The 15586-nt window shown below is 46.5% G+C and overlaps 1 protein-coding gene across 2 annotated transcripts; it reads left to right on the top strand.

The window, feature by feature from the left end:
* Positions 1-8300: 8300 nt before the first annotated feature.
* Positions 8301-12904, top strand: TNFSF14 (TNF superfamily member 14; the record flags this gene model as incomplete). Of its 2 annotated transcripts, none has more annotated exons than XM_080673399.1 (4): positions 8301-8521; positions 9999-10035; positions 10283-10324; positions 11554-12904. In XM_080673399.1, the coding sequence occupies 4 exons, from the start codon at positions 8303-8305 to the stop codon at positions 11979-11981; spliced, it is 726 nt and encodes a 241-aa protein (XP_080529525.1). The 2 variants fall into 2 exon arrangements, with proteins under 2 accessions (XP_080529525.1, XP_080529526.1); XM_080673400.1 differs by having other exon boundaries at positions 8303-8413; positions 11554-11981.
* Positions 12905-15586: the final 2682 nt, after the last annotated feature.

The raw sequence follows: 15586 nt of genomic DNA, 5'->3' as shown, positions 1-15586 counted from the left end.
GGTCAAAATTTGATCCCCAAACCCTAAGGAAAAAGAGATTAGCCTTCTTTTGCAATACAGCATGGCCCCAGTACAAACTGGGAACCAGGAGGCCTGGCCAAAGAATGGAAGCCTTCATTATAACACCATTCTCCAGCTAGATTTTTTCTGCCATCACCAGAGCCAATGGACTGAAGTCCCATATGTCCAAGCCTCTATGGCCTTAAGGAACAACCAAGACCTTTGTAAGACTTGCAGCTAGACCTGCTTTGCCGGTCCCAGGGAAATGGATGAAGGTCCCTTATACCCAAGTCCTTATGGCTCCCAGGGATGACCCTAAGTTATATACTACCTGTAAACTAGATCTCTCTGTAAGTGCTACAAGGCCAGAAGAAAACTACCCACATGAAAAGGAAACATTCTAAAAATGGGGGAATGCTTTTCAAAAATTATTTTTATTGATAATAGAGAAGAGGAGGAGGAGGAGGAGGAGGAAGAGGAGGGGGAGGAGAGAAACATCAATGTGTGAGAGAAAAACATCAATTGGTTGCCTCCCACATGTGCCCCGACTGGGGATTAAACCTGGCATCTCACTGGCCAGGCAAAAAATGGGTGGATTATTTTATCAGTCTTTTGACAACATTGGTTGGCAACCCAATTCTTGAGATATTAAAAATTACTGTCCTCCCCAGCCAGTGTTGCTCAGTGGTTGAGCATCAACCTATAAATAAATCAGGAGGTCTAAGTTCAATTTCCAGTCAGGGTACATGCCCAGGGTGCAGGCTCAATCCCCAGTGAGGGTGTGCAGGAGGCAGCTGATAGATGATTCTCTCTCATCATTGATGTTTCTGTGTCTCTCTCCCTCTCCCTTCCTCTCTGAAATCAATAAAAATATATATTTTAAAAAGAAAAAAGAATCACTCTCCCTTTTTTTTAACAAAAGAAATCTTTACAGGGCCAGCAGTATGGTTCCAGAAACAATTCAAAGTCCACCAAATCTTTTTTTTTTTTTTTTTTTTAAATAAATCTTTATTCAGATTATTACAATTATTTCTTTTTCCCCCCATAGCTCCCCTCCACCCATTTCCCACCCCACCTTCTGCCCTTACCTCCCCCCCACTGTCCTCATCCATAGGTGTATGATTTTTGTCCATTCTCTTCATGAACCCCCCCATACCCCTTTCCCCCTGAGAATTATCAGTCCACTCCCTTTCTATGCCCCTGATTCTATTATATTCACCAGATTATTCTGTTCCTCAGGTTTTTAATTCACTTGATTTTTAGGTTCGCTTGTTGATAGATATGTATTTGTTGTTCATAATTTTTCTCTTTACTTTTTTCTTCTTCCTCTTCTTTAAGAATACCTTTCAGCATTTCATATAATACTGGTTTGGTGGTGATGAACTCCTTCAGCTTTTTCTTATCTGTGAAGCTCTTTATCTGCCCTTCAATTCTGAATGATAGCTTTGCTGGGTAGAGTAATCTTGGTTGTAGGTTCTTGCTATTCATCACATTGAAAATTTCTTGCCACTCCCGTCTGGCCTGCATAGTTTCTGTTGAGAAGTCAGCTGACAGTCGTATGGGTGCTCCCTTGTAGGTAATTAACTGTTTTTCTCTTGCTGCTTTTAATATTCTCTCTTTGTCTTTTGCTCTTGGCATTTTAATTATGATGTGTCTTGGTGTGGTCCTCTTTGGATTCCTTTTGTTTGGGGTTCTGTGGGCTTCCTGGACTTGTAAGTCTATTTCTTTCACCAGGTGGGGGAAGTTTTCGGTCATTATTTCTTCCAATAGGTTTTCAGTATCTTGCTCTCTCTCTTCTTCTGGCACCCCCATAATTCTGATGTTGGTACGCTTGAAGTTGTCCCAGAGTCTTCTTACATTATCTTCAACTTTTTGGATTTTTTTTTTTGCTTTTTGCTTTTTCGGTTGAGTGTTTTTTGCTTCTTTGTATTTCAATTCTTTGACTTGATTCTTGGGTTCCTCTATTCTGTTTCTGGGTCTCTGTATAATATTTTTTATTTCAGTCAGTGTATGTTTAATTTCTAGTTGGTCCTTTTTCATATCTTCGAGGGTCTCGTTATATTTATCGGCCTTTTCTAGGATATTCTTAAAAAGTCTTATAACCGTGGTTTTGAATTCTATATCCAGTCGTTTGTTTTCCTCCATTTCTTTCGTTTGTGATCTGATTCTTTGACCCCGCATTTTCACTGATTCCCTGAGTTGGTAAGGTAGATATTTGTGCTAGGTTTCCAATATGGCCCAGTGGGTCTGCTTCCCCAGTTAACCTGAGGTGGACACTCTTGGTGCACCCCTTTGTGGACTGTGTGTACAGCCTTGTTGTAATTAAGTCTTTATTGTTGTTGGTATCACTGGGAAGAATTGACCTCCGGGCCAGTTGGCTGTAAGGATCAGCTGTGTCTATGCTGGGAGAAGCCCGGTGCTGGAGACAGCCTTATAGGATTAGACTTGCGAAATTGCAATAGCCTCTGTGCTCAGCTTGGATGGGGTGGAGTCTCAGTTTTGGCTTCCTGTCAGCCTTGCCCTTGCGCGCATGTGCGCTTTCAGTCCTCCGCCTTCCCCAGCTCGAGTCTCCGCCTGAGATTCCAGACTCCCCCCACAAGAGCGTGGGTCCCCAGGGGCTTGCCTGGAACTGGGGTTCAGTGCAGTCAGAACTGGGGCTCAGTGCCGTCAGGAGCCTCTGACTCCCTTTCACTAGGGAAAGCCTGTGGCAACCTCCGCAGCCTTTGTGAGCACTGGCACGCGCACGCGCGCTTTCAGTCCTCCGCCTTCCCCGGCTCCCGAGTCTCCGCCCGAGAGTCCAGACTCCCCCCGTAAGAGCGTGGGTCCCCAGGGGCTCGCCTGGAACTGGGGTTCACTGCAGTCAGAACTGGGGCTCAGTGCCGTCAGGAGCCTCTGACTCCCTTTCACTAGGGAAAGCCTGTGGCAACTTCCGCAGCCTTTGTGCTCACTGGCGCGCGCTCGCGGGCACTTTCAGTCCTCCACCTTCCCCGGCTCCCGAGTCTCCGCCCGAGAGTCCAGACTCCCCCCGTAAGAGCGTGGTTCCCCAGGGGTTCACCTGGAACTGGGGTTCAGTGCTGTCAGAACTGCGGTTCAGTGCAGTCAGAAGCTTCCTTCCCCCTTCCGCCAGAGAAAGTCAGCCAGGCTCTCAGCCGCCCTTCCTCTCTGCGCGCACAAAGCCCCTTTGCCGTACCTCCAATTCTCTGTGAGCTTTCCTCTTTCCTTCTAGTTGTAGAATTTTCACTCAGCCAGCTTTCCTGTGGTTCTGGATGGTGTCCGTTCTGTCTTTTAGTTGTAGTTTTGAAATTGTTGTGCGAGGCAGCAGTTTAGGTGTTTACCTATGCCGCCATCTTGGTTTCTCCCACCAAATCTTATTTGAGCCATCTTTTAAATGCAAGTTTCTGGGAGGTAATCCTTATTGAAAGGAAAAGAAACCACCTTAGCCATTTGAGTGGATCTAATTAATGTATATCAGATGTTAAACATTAATTGCTAGACAAGTCTGAATTTCACCTACTTTTGGTGTTTTATTACAAAAAAGGCTAGAAAATAGATTTGATGTTTTTAATAAATATCTTATATTTGATTAGAAATATGTCTCTTAAAAGTTTGAGTGTGGCCCTAGCTGGTTTGGCTCAGTGGATAGTATCTGCCTACATACTGAAAGGTCCCGGGTTCATTTCTGGTCAGGGGCACATGTTTGGGTTGCGGGCTCGGCCCCCAGTTGTGGGTATGCAGAGGCAGATAATCAATGAATCTCTCTCATCATTCTCTTTCTCCCTCTCCCTTCCTCTCTGAAATCAATAAAAATATACTTTTAAAAAAGTTTGAGTGTGTTTGCCAATGGAGAAGTCCAATATGAAATACATTTGCTAATTTAAAGAATGCCAATTGCTTACTTTTTAGTAATCACTACAAATTAAGTTTCCTAAGAGTTAATAATTCAAATTAAATTAGAAAGAAATTGTATGGTTTGATAATAGAAGGTATAAAGTATGGAGATACATTTTGAAGGAAAAGGAAGAAAGTTAGTTGTTCTAAAGTTGGTTATTTCTGAATGGGTAAGAAGGTTTGTGAAAGTTGTAGAATGTTTGTGAAGAGAAATCTTGAAAACAAATTATATAGGCAAGCTGAATGATGAACTTAATTATATAAATGAATTTAAAGATCAAAAGAAGAGGAGAAACCAAGATGGTAGGTAGGTAAACACCTAAACTGCTGCCTCGCACAACAACTTCAAAACTACAACTAAAAGACAAAACAAACATCATCCAGAACCACAGGAAGTCTGGCTGAGTGGAAATTCTACAACTAGAAGGAAAGAGAAAAGCACACTGAGACTCAGAGGAGCTGCAGGAGGCAGAGGTACTGAGACGCACCTGGAGAGGACTGGCAACTGAGTGCGCGGCTGGCTTTCTCAAGCAGGAGGGAGACAAAAGCTCCCAACTGCACTGAACTCCAGTTCCGGGTGAGACTCTGGGGACCCAGACTCATACAGGGTGAAACTGGACTGTCAGGAAAGAGAAAAGCACACTGAGACTCAGAGGAACTGAGGAAAGCAGAGGTACAGAGGCGTGCGGAGAGGGCAGGCAACTGAGTACGCGGCTGGCTTTCTCAATTGGGAGGGAGACAAAAGCTCCTGACTGCACTGAACTCCAGTTCCGGGCAAGACTCTGGGGACCCAGACTCATTCGGGGAGAAACTGGACTGTCTGGCAGTGGGCAAAACTCGAAGGTGGCTTTCTCTCAGAGGTGCTTGTAGCAATTACCATGGGACACTGAGACCCAGGGGCCTCTTAGGGCAGGGATGATGGGAATCCATTGCTGTCTGCTCCACCCTGAGACTCCACCGCATCCAAGCTGAGCACAGAGGCTTTTGCGAGTCTTGTTCATAAGGGTGTCTCCAGCACAGAAGTTCTCCCAGTATAGACACAGCTGATCCTCACAGCCAATTGGCCTGGAGGTCAATTCCTCCCAGTGATACCAACAACAATCAAGGCTTAACTACAATAAGACTGTGCACACAGCCCACAAAGGGGTGCACCAAGAGTGTCCTCCTCAGGGAACTGGGGAGGCTGAGCCACTGGGCCCTATAGGACACCTAGCACACAAAGCCACTCTATCAACACAGGGAAGCATAAAAATGCGGAGACAAAGAAACAGGTCACAAATGAAAGAAATGGAGGAAAGTAAACTACTGGATATAGAGTTCAAAACCACAGTTATAAGGTTTTTTCAAGAATTTCCTAGAAAAGGCCGATAAATTTAGCAAGACCCTTGAGGATATGAAAAGGACCAAGTAGAAATTAAGCATACACTGACTGAAATAAAAAATATTATACAGAGACCTAACAGCAGACTAGAGGATTGCAAGAAACAAGTCAAAGATTTGAAATACAAAGAAGCAAAAAACACTCAACCAGAAAAGAAAAAAGAATAAAAAAAATATGAAGATAGTGTAAGGAGCCTCTGGGACAACTTCAAATGTACCAACATCCGAATTATGGGGGTGCCAGAAGAGAGAGAGCAAGATACTGAAAACATATTTGAAGAAATAATGACCGAAAACTTCCCCCACCTGGTGAAAGAAATAGACTTACAAGTCCAGGAAGAGCACAGAACCCCAAACAAAAGGAATCCAAAGAGGACCACACCAAGACACATCATAATTAAAATGCCAAGAGCAAAAGACAAAGAGAGAATATTAAAAGCAGCAAGAGAAAAACAGTTTGTTACCTACAAGGGAGCACCCATACTGTCAGCAGATTTCTCAACAGAAACAATGCAGGCCAGACGGGAGTGGCAAGAAATATTCAAAGTGATGAAGAGCAAGAACCTACAACCAAGATTACTCTACCCAGCAAAGCTATCATTCAGAATTGAAGGGCAGATAAAGAGCTTCACAGATAAGAAAAAGCTAAAAGAGTTCATCACCACCAAACCAGTATTATATGAAATGCTGAAAGGTATTCTTTAAGAAGAGGAAGAAGAAGAAAAAGGTAAAGATAAAAATTATGAACAACAAATACATATCTATCAACAAGTGAATCTAAAAATCAAGTGAATAAAAAACTCTGATGAACAGAATAAACTGGTGAATATAATAGAATCAGAGGTATAGAAAGGGAGTGGACTGACAATTCTTGGGGGGAAAGGGGTGTGGGGGGGTGGGAAGAGACTGGACAAAAATCGTACACCTACGGATGAGGACAGTGGGGGTGGGGGGGTAAGAGCAGAAGATGGGGTGGGAACCGGGTGGAGGGGAGCTATGGGGAAAAAAGAGGAACAATTGTAATAATCTGAACAATAAAGATTTATTAAATTTAAAAAAAAAGATCAAAAGAAAACTAATACAGAATTAAAGTTTTGTTCTTTTCTACTTTGTTAAAAGTACAAGGATGTTCCTCTTGCTTTCTAGATATAAGAAGACTTATTTTTAAAAGCAGTTTGGTAAATTATATATTTTCTCCCTACCTCATTCCTCCAGAATTTGGCAATTCTTATTGAGTGAGCCATGGTAATACATTTCTTTGCATGAATTCAATAAGACCAGTTTCCAATTGTAGTTTTATTAACCAAAACTTTGACTAGAATGTCATGTCTGAGAGAGATTATTATTCATGCAGTTTAGACCCCTGACTTTCCTCCCTAAAGATAACATCTAGGCCCTAACCGGTTTGGCTCAGTGGATAGAGCATCGGCCTGTGGCCTGAAAGGTCCCAGGTTCGATTCCAGTCAAGGGCATGTGCCTTGGTTGCGGGCACATCCCCAGTGGGGGGAGTGCAGGAGGCAGCTGATTGATGTTTCTCTCTCATCGATGTTTCTGACTCTCTATCCCTCTCCCTTCCTTTCTGTAAAAAATCAATAAAAAATATTTTTTTAAAAAAAAAAAGATAATATCTAGGACTCAGTTGTGTTTCAGCTCCAGGCCCAGAAAAGCAGCACAACCAGACAAGTGACGCTGTGGCTGCTTTGGGACCAGCTGCACCGTCAGTGGAGAGCACGCCCCTGGAAGAGCACACCTGGAAAACTGATGACTATTCTGCTAACCCTCCCCTAAGACCCTCCTGCCTTAAATTTCCCTGCAAGAGAAAGAGAAATACCCTCAATACAAAGGACCCAGTGTGCACTCTCCTTCTGGGCAACAGGTCCGGGCCTTCGCCTCCTCCTCTCCGTCCCTCACAGGCATGCATCCCCCATGCTAAGCTCGTCCACGTTTCACTGTCCTGAGTATGCTTTTGCTGCAGTCAATAAATGCTTGCTTGCTTTGCCATATTTGCCTCTTGGCCAAAATCTTTCCTTCAAGAAGACAAGATCTGAGGTCTCATCGTTCTCTAGCTGGTATCAGGAGCCGTGGGGATGGAAACAGGTGGCTGAATCTGAGACCTGGTTGGAGGTTGCATTGTCAGGGCTCCCTGAAAGGTGGGATTTGGGGACAAGATAAAGGGAGGGTCCAGAATGACTCCCAGGCCACGAGCTTATTTAACTGTATGGACAGTGGTTCCACCCCATGACTTTGCATTCCAATTAAAACTTAAAACGCACACATAAATACACGCATGCAGACACCACACCTGCACACACATATGTACACACATGCAAACACCCACATGTGTGAACACGCACACACATGTGTGCTTCCACTTGCACACACCTCCATCCGCACTCATGCATGTACATATATACATAGCATACACATACATGCACACACTCACACACAATATGCATGTACACTCAAGCATATACACACCCATCTACGTGTGCACACACAAAAACCACTCTTGTATTTTCCATGTCTCTTATCAAGGTCTAAAATACTATATATTATTCTCTTATTTATTGGGCTCACTGTCTTTCTCACAAGACTATAATAGGAGCTCTGTAGGACCAGGGACTTTTGTCTGTCTTGTTCATGGTGGTGCCCGACACCTGGAACAGTGGCACATAGGAGATGCTCAGTTAATATTTGGCAACCAAGTGAATGAAGCAGCCAGAAGGGAAAGCTGGGACCTCTGTTCTCTGATCCCCACCTGAGTCACATCTTCAGCTGCCTCTGGAAAGTATGAGCGACTGCATGAGTGAGAGTGAGATGGGGCCAGCGGGGGTGGGGTGACAGGAAGGAGAGGAGGGCAAGGGGGAAAGAGGAGGGGCTGAACCACAGCTCTAAAGGCAGCCCCAGGACCCACGGGTGCCTGTCTGTAGCGTGCGAAGCCCAGGAGCATTGGGCAATTGTGGTTTTCCTCCCAGTCCGCAGGACCCAGCAGTGCAAGCCTAGCCTGGGCATCTGGGGCCTCATCCACACAGGCATGGAGGAGACAGTGGTGCGGCCCTCAGTGTTCGTGGTGGATGGACAGACGGACATCCCGTTCAGGAAGCTGGAGCGCAAGCCCCGGAGACAGGCCTGCAGTGCTGCCAGGCTGAGTCTGGTCCTCCTGCTGCTGCTGCTCATGGCCGGGCTGGCCCTACAGGGCTGGTTTCTGCTGCACCTGCACTGGCGCCTGGGACAAATAGTCACCTCATTGCCGGTGAGTGGGGGCTAGGGGCCAGAGGTAGGCAGGTCTCCTATGTCCCTGTGTATCTCTCTGTGCATGGGTGTGCAGGGTGGGGGACAGACTCAGAGCAGCCCAAGGAAGTTCATTCATCTCCCTGAACCTCAATTTCTTTATCTGTGAAATGGGCATGAAAATAAGAGTGTCTACCTCAGAGGGAATAAAATACGTGCTGGTGGCTGGCATATAGCAAGTGTTCAACCAATGGAAACCATTCTTCCTTTTCTTAAAAAAGTAAGCTATAACTGCCCTGGTCAGTGTGCCTCATTTGGTTGAACATTGTCCCGTGCACCAAAAGGTCGCTGGTTCAATTCCCAGTCAGGGGCACATGCCCAGGTTTCAGGCTCGATCCCCGTGCTGCAGTGGATCGATGTTTCTCTCTCTCTCCCTCTCCCTTCCTCTCTCTCTACAATCAATAAATACATATTTTAAAAGATAAAATTAAGATATAACTGATATACCACATTGTGGAAGTTTAAAGTGTACAACATATTGATTTGATACGTTTATATTACAATATGATTGCTATTGTGGTGTTAGCTAGCATCTGTATGGTGTCACTTCATTATCATTTCTCTTAGTTTGGGAATAATTCAGATCTAGTCTCTTAGCAAGTTTAATGTTTATAAAACAGTTTTGCTGTCTGTAGCCCCTGGAATCAACATGACTTGCATATTATTTATTAGCCATTCCTGATCACTATTATTGGGATTGCCGCTAATCCAGTTGTCCAGATCGCTGAGAATCTCTCTGCATCAGTTTCCAGTTGGCCGTGCGTGGATGTGACTGTCTGTCTGCTGGCCATGCCTGTAGGTCTGTGTGTCCTATGTCATGCCCATGTGGTTAAGACCTTGTGTCCTGTGTCTCCAGGTCATTTCTCTTTGTGTCTGGATCTGGTGGCCACATGTTCATGTGGACTGTGCTGCTGTCCTGTGTACACACACACATCCACATGTCCATGCACCTGCCGGTCCACAGCCCATGGGTTGATATTGTCTTTGTTTTGGGGTCTCTGTGTGTCACAGACCCACCTGGGTCCATAAACCAGGCATCCATGTGTCTGCATCCATGAGTGTCTTGTCAGTGACACCTAAGTGTCCAATGTCACGTGCCCATATCCACAGGTTGGCATTTATGTCCACATGTCTATGTATCTTGAACATTATTTATTGAATAAACACTTGTAGAGTGCTTACTGCGTGCCAGGGGCTGTGATACACTTTACACATACGAATTCATTGAATCCTTGGCAGGCACTCTTCATATGTCCATTTACAGAGAGGAAAACTGAGGTACCATGTGGTGATGAGGTTCCTGTGGGGTGTGTGCATGTGGCCCTGGGTGTGTACTAGTATCTGAGGGTGATGCTGGACCCATGATCTGCATGTGAGTCTGAGTGATGCCAGGGGAGGGGCCCCACAGGTCCTTACTCTTGGCTCCTCTGCATTTTCAGGAGAGAGATGCAGGATCCTGGGAGCAGCTGATGCCAGGTGAGTCAGGGTGCTGGTCCCCGGGGAGGGGCATCGGATGGTTCCCACGCTGTCCCCACCCCCATTGCCCAAGGGGATTTGCACAAGGGACAGAAAGTCCCACAGGTGCCCCTCCCCCAACCCTGAGAAGCAGAAGTTTGGGTCACTCCGGAAAGGGTGGGGTTGACACCAGTAAGTGGACTTGATGACCTCTGGGAGACTGGCCCTTACCTGCCTTCACCTCTGACCTCTGACTCTCTCTCTCCAGAGCCAAGGTCCCACAAGGCCAACCCGGCAGCACATCTGACAGGTGAGGGGGACCCCGAGTCCTAGCAAGGGGTGAGGGTCAGGGTGTCCTGGGGAGACCAGACAGACACACAACATGTCAGAGTATTCATTCATTCATTCATTCATTCACTCAATATTTATTCACAGAGTTGCCCAGAGTACAGGCACTGCCTGGGTCCATGTATTTCTAATTTTATTCATTGAGTAAACCTGTAAACAGGGCTCATTACACGTCATGCACCATAATACACTTTATACATATTAATTCGTTAACTCCTAAGCAGGTACTCTCCACAACTCCATTTTATTGAGACAGAAACTGAGACACACAGAGGTTTTAAGGCTGCTAGGCCAGGGTGGGTTCTGCCTCCATTCCCCAATTCTGCCAGTACAAGGTGTTTTCTCTTGTGTTTGTGTGTGTGTGTGTGTGTGTGTGTGCGTGTGTTTTGTTGTGGTGTTTTTTTTTATATTTTTTTTACTGATTTCAGAGAGGAAGGGAGAGGGAGAGAGAGATAGAAACATCATTGATTGGCTGCCTCCTGCACACCCATACTGGGGATCGAGCCCGCAACCCAGGCATGTGCCCTGACTGGGAAGCAAACCATGACCTCCTGGTTCATAGGTCGATGCTCAACCACTGAGCTACGCTGGCCAGGCCACTACAAGGTTTCTGTGTGTGGTGTTTTATTTATTTATTTATTTATTTATTTATTTATTTATTTTTGTAATCCTCACCAGAGGATATTTTTTCCCATTGATTTTTAGAGAGAGTGCAAGGAAAGGAGGAAGGGGGAGAAGGAGGACAGAAGGGAGAGAGAGAGAGAGATCAATTGGTTGCCTCCTGCATGAGCCCAGACCAACCAGGTCTGGGGCCCAACCTGCCCTTGACTGGGAATCGAACCCATGACCCTTCAGTGCTTGGGGTGGATGCTCTAACCACTGAGAAACACTTGCCAAGGCAACCACTACCGTTTTGGTGCTTTTCTCAAGTCACGTAATTGCTCCATACCTCAGTTTTCCTGCCTATCAGAGGGCAACAAGATGAGTTAATGTGTATAAGAAGCAAGTGACTTCACTTCTCTATGCCTCGGTTTCCCAGCCTGCCAGAGAGGATGAAGTGAATTCATACACAGAAAGTTCTCAAACAGCCTAGCACAGAGGCGGAGGCTCAGAGAAGGGCGGGGACTGGCCTAAGTTCACACAGCAAGTTTGGGGCATGTGCTGAGCAGTTCCCTTCGTCTCCCTCCCCAGGGGCCAACTTCAGCTTGACCAGCAGCGGGGGCCCACTGCTATGGGAGTCGAAGCTGGGCCTGGCCTTCTTGAGGAACCTCCGCTACCAAGAGGGTGCCCTGGTGGTTGTCCAAGCTGGCTACTATTACATCTACTCCAAGGTGCAGCTAGGGGGTGTGGGCTGCCCGCAGGGGCTGGCCAGAGGCCTGCCCATCACCCACGGCCTCTACAAGCGCACACCTCGCTATCCCAAGGAGCTGGAGCTGCTGGTCAGCAGGCAGTCACCCTGTGAGCAAGGGACCGGCTCCCGCATCTGGTGGGACAGCAGCTTCCTGGGCGGCGTGGTGCACCTGGACGCAGGGGAGGAGGTGGTCGTCCGGGTGCTGGAGGAGCGCCTGATCCGGCTTCGGGATGGTACACGGTCCTACTTCGGGGCTTTCATGGTGTGAAGAACAGAGTAGTGTCCGATTGACAGGGGGTCTGACTGGAGAGGTGCCTCAGGAGACAGACAATTCAGCAAGTGGAGACCTTGGAAGTATCCCAGGGACCCCAGAACTCAGCACTTGGGGAGTCAGCAGGCACCACAAGGGGCCAAAAATCCAGCCACCCCTAGAGGCTGGAGACATTGCCTGATAACCACGTGTGACACAACACAAGTTATCAACACAACCCCAGACACCCACACAGGCCGTACAGTCACACACATGATCATCAATCACATCAGACTTCCACATGCCACATCACAGTCAGACTCATCACACACACACACAGCATCATGATCACACACACACACACACACACACACACACACACACACACACACAGCCTGAGGTTCCTCTCAGCCAAGACGAACACATCCTGGGTGAGGACCAGATGTTGTCTGTAACCCTGGGCCCCTGACCGCTGGTCTTGGAATAAATGGCAAATGCTGCATCTTGGTCAACCTCGTCGTAAGGCAAGAGTGGCTTGTAGAGACAGAGGAATCGATGGAATGACTCACAGACGTCACTTTATGGATAAGAACCCTGAACCCAGCTGGCTCAGCTCCATGCAGGAAGCTTGGGAGAAGCAGAGACCGCATGCCTGAGTCTGCCTTGCCCTCCAATCCACGACTCCTGAGGATGTGAAGACTACCTTCCGCCCAGCACCCTTATTGCAGGCATCGGTACAGAGTGGCATACTCTCGGCATTGTGGAAGCTCGGAGTGACTGGGGGCATGGGAAGAGTGTGCGGGAAGAGGAAGTGATGATACGCATAGATGGTCTGTGCAAATGAACATATACTTTGTTGTGATTGGAGGGAAATCTTATTTACAAGGACCCTAGGATGAGGGCTGGGACCCAGAGGTGAATAAATTATTATTGTTATTGTCATTGTTGTCTGGTATAGGGGTGAAGGAAACAGGCTTTGCAACCTGATAATCCTGGGTTCCAATTTCACTCCACCACTTCCTGGCTGTGTGTCTTTGAGCAAGTCCTATCACCCCTCAGTGCCTCAGTTTTCTCTTCTGCAAAATGGGAGATCACAGCAGTCCTTGCCTCCTAGGTTTGTTGTAAAGATGAAACCAGATCAGGCTTAGAAGAAGCCATTTAGTATGGTGCCTGGTACACAGTCAGAGCTCCATAAGTGGGTGAGTGCCGTAAGTGAGTTAGAAATACGAAGAGCATTTCTCGGGCACTTTGCCTACGCCAGACATCTCCTGTCACATACCTGGGCAGGAGCCATTGCTGTCTCCATGTTCCTGATGGAGAGACAGAGGCAGGGATGCTGCCCCCACCTCCACCTCCACTCCTATTAAGGACGCAGGGCTTCATGCCTCTCTGCCCTTACTGGGCTGGTGGGAGGTGGGACAGCCCCAAATGCTGGGCCCCAGCCCCCGCTGGAGTTTCCTTTACTCTCATCATGGTCTTTCTGTTTCCGTGGCTTTGGTGAGGAGACCAAGGTGTGGGGCCAATGTATTTATCTCAGCCACCAACTTCCGCTTGGGGATGGAACTCTCACTAAATTTAACCTCCAAAGATCATTCCTCGGAGGGGGCTCCCAGCCTTAAGGTGAAGGAGAGGAAGAGAAAGGGTGGGTAAGGAGGATGGGTAAGAGTGGGAGGGATATGGAAAAGGAAGGACCGAGGGGAAGGAGGAGGGAAAGTCTGAGACAGCCCTGTGGGTGCACAGGCTGCTGCAGCAGGACACCTAGACCAGTTTCAGATAATGTGTGGGGGCAGGAAGTCCCTAGCTCAAGCCACTAACCTACTTTTCAGTAGAAGTTAATCTTGATTTCTGCTTTTACCTCCTGGGCTCCGGTCTTTATCAATTTCAACCTCTCCTCCACCCCAATAAACTCTTCCTCAAGACCTCTCAGCCCCTGGGCAGGAAACCCTCCCCCCCCCCCCACTTCTTTTCATCTCTTGTCAAGATTTTAAAGGTGGTAGAAGTGAAAATAATGATGATAAAATCACTTATTAATTTCCTATTATAAGACTGTGCCCCTCCTGCTACATATCACTGCAGTCAAACACGGAAATGCCTTTTCTTTGAGAGACAGAATGGTTCTTAGGCCAGACCCACAGCGCCGGGGTTTAAAGCCCCACTCTGACACTTCTGGGCTGTGTGATCTTGAAATGCATCTATTCTTGGCTTCTCTGGGCCTCAGTTTCCTCGTTTGTAAAACAGGAGGCACAGTAAATACGTTACTCTGATTGTTGTGAGATGAAATGACTTGAGTCTTTAAGCATTTTTCCAGAGCTGGGCCCATAGGGAGCTCTTTAATTCTTGGTAGACTGAGGATTTTGTAAGCATGCTTGTAATCACACATACATTTACATTTTGAATTCTTTTCAGCTGTTATGTCAAAGGTGACCTTTCACCCATAGGCCACATGTAGTCATTGGGTGTTTTTAAAATGGGAATTGGTAGCAGATATTTAAACATTACGAAACTTGGCAAGTGGACAAATACAGATTTCTGGATTTACTTGGAAAGTTGGAAACTGTGACAATGACCCCGGTTGGGGCAGGTGGTGGCTGTCCCCTTTGGAGAAGTCATGAGCTCACCAGCTCACCGCAGTCTCCACCACTCCCAGTTGTCTCTCACATGGAGGCTGAATGTCAGTTGCCTTTCCTCAGTAGGGTATGAGGTTGTTTTCTTTTTCTTATTCTTTTTAAAAATTATTTATTGATTTTTTTTTTTGAGAGAGAGAGAGAGAAACATCAATGTGAGAGCAAGACATGGACTGGCTGCCTCCTGCATGCCCCTTGCTGGGGATCAAGCCTACAACCCGGGCACTTGCCCTGACTGGGAATCAAACTGGCAACCTTTCTGTGCAGTGAATGATGCCCAACCAACTGAGCAACACCAGCCAGGTGCAGTTGTTTTTCTTAAAGTAATAATGATCATTAATTATAGGTCACGCTTCTAACGTACTCACTGGGTGCCAGACACTGTGCTAAGTGCATTAATTCGCAGTAACTCATTTCATTCTCACAATCACCCTGTTATGATGCCTATTTTATGGACGGTGAAGTCCAGACACAAAGATGTTAGAAAAGATGAGACTTAGAGGTGAGAAAATAGATGGCAACCTGAGATGACCATGAGTTTCAAGAAAATGTGAGTGTATAGTTGTATTAGTTTCCTATTGCTGCTGTAACAAATTCCCACCAACTTAGTAACTTAAAGCAATACGAATTTATTATCTTACAGTTCTGGAAGTCAGAAGTCAGACGTGAGTATATAGGATTAAAAACGAGATGTTGGCAGGAAAAATTTATCCCCAAATCTTTTTCCTGGGTCTGATTCTGTGGAAGCCCAATGGACACATGTATAGGACACATAAATCTCAACAAACCAGGAATGCAAATAATGTAACTTTCTTTTTGTTCCCAATATAATTTAATTTATGCAAAGATCCCTTTGCACCAGGGTGCTGGGAAGTTGATAGCCGTCAACTGGGAACCATCCCTTCCCACATCTTCCTTTCCCAAGACTGTCAAAATTCCAGGGAGCTCAGGATATGCCAAGGCATTCAGGGTGAAGGAGGGGTCAAGCTGATCTCTGAT

The sequence above is a fragment of the Plecotus auritus genome, assembly GCF_963455305.1.
Source record: "Plecotus auritus genome assembly, chromosome: 6".
In the NCBI taxonomy this organism is placed as follows: domain Eukaryota; kingdom Metazoa; phylum Chordata; class Mammalia; order Chiroptera; family Vespertilionidae; genus Plecotus; species Plecotus auritus.
This window is presented reverse-complemented; position numbering and strand designations above follow the sequence as displayed.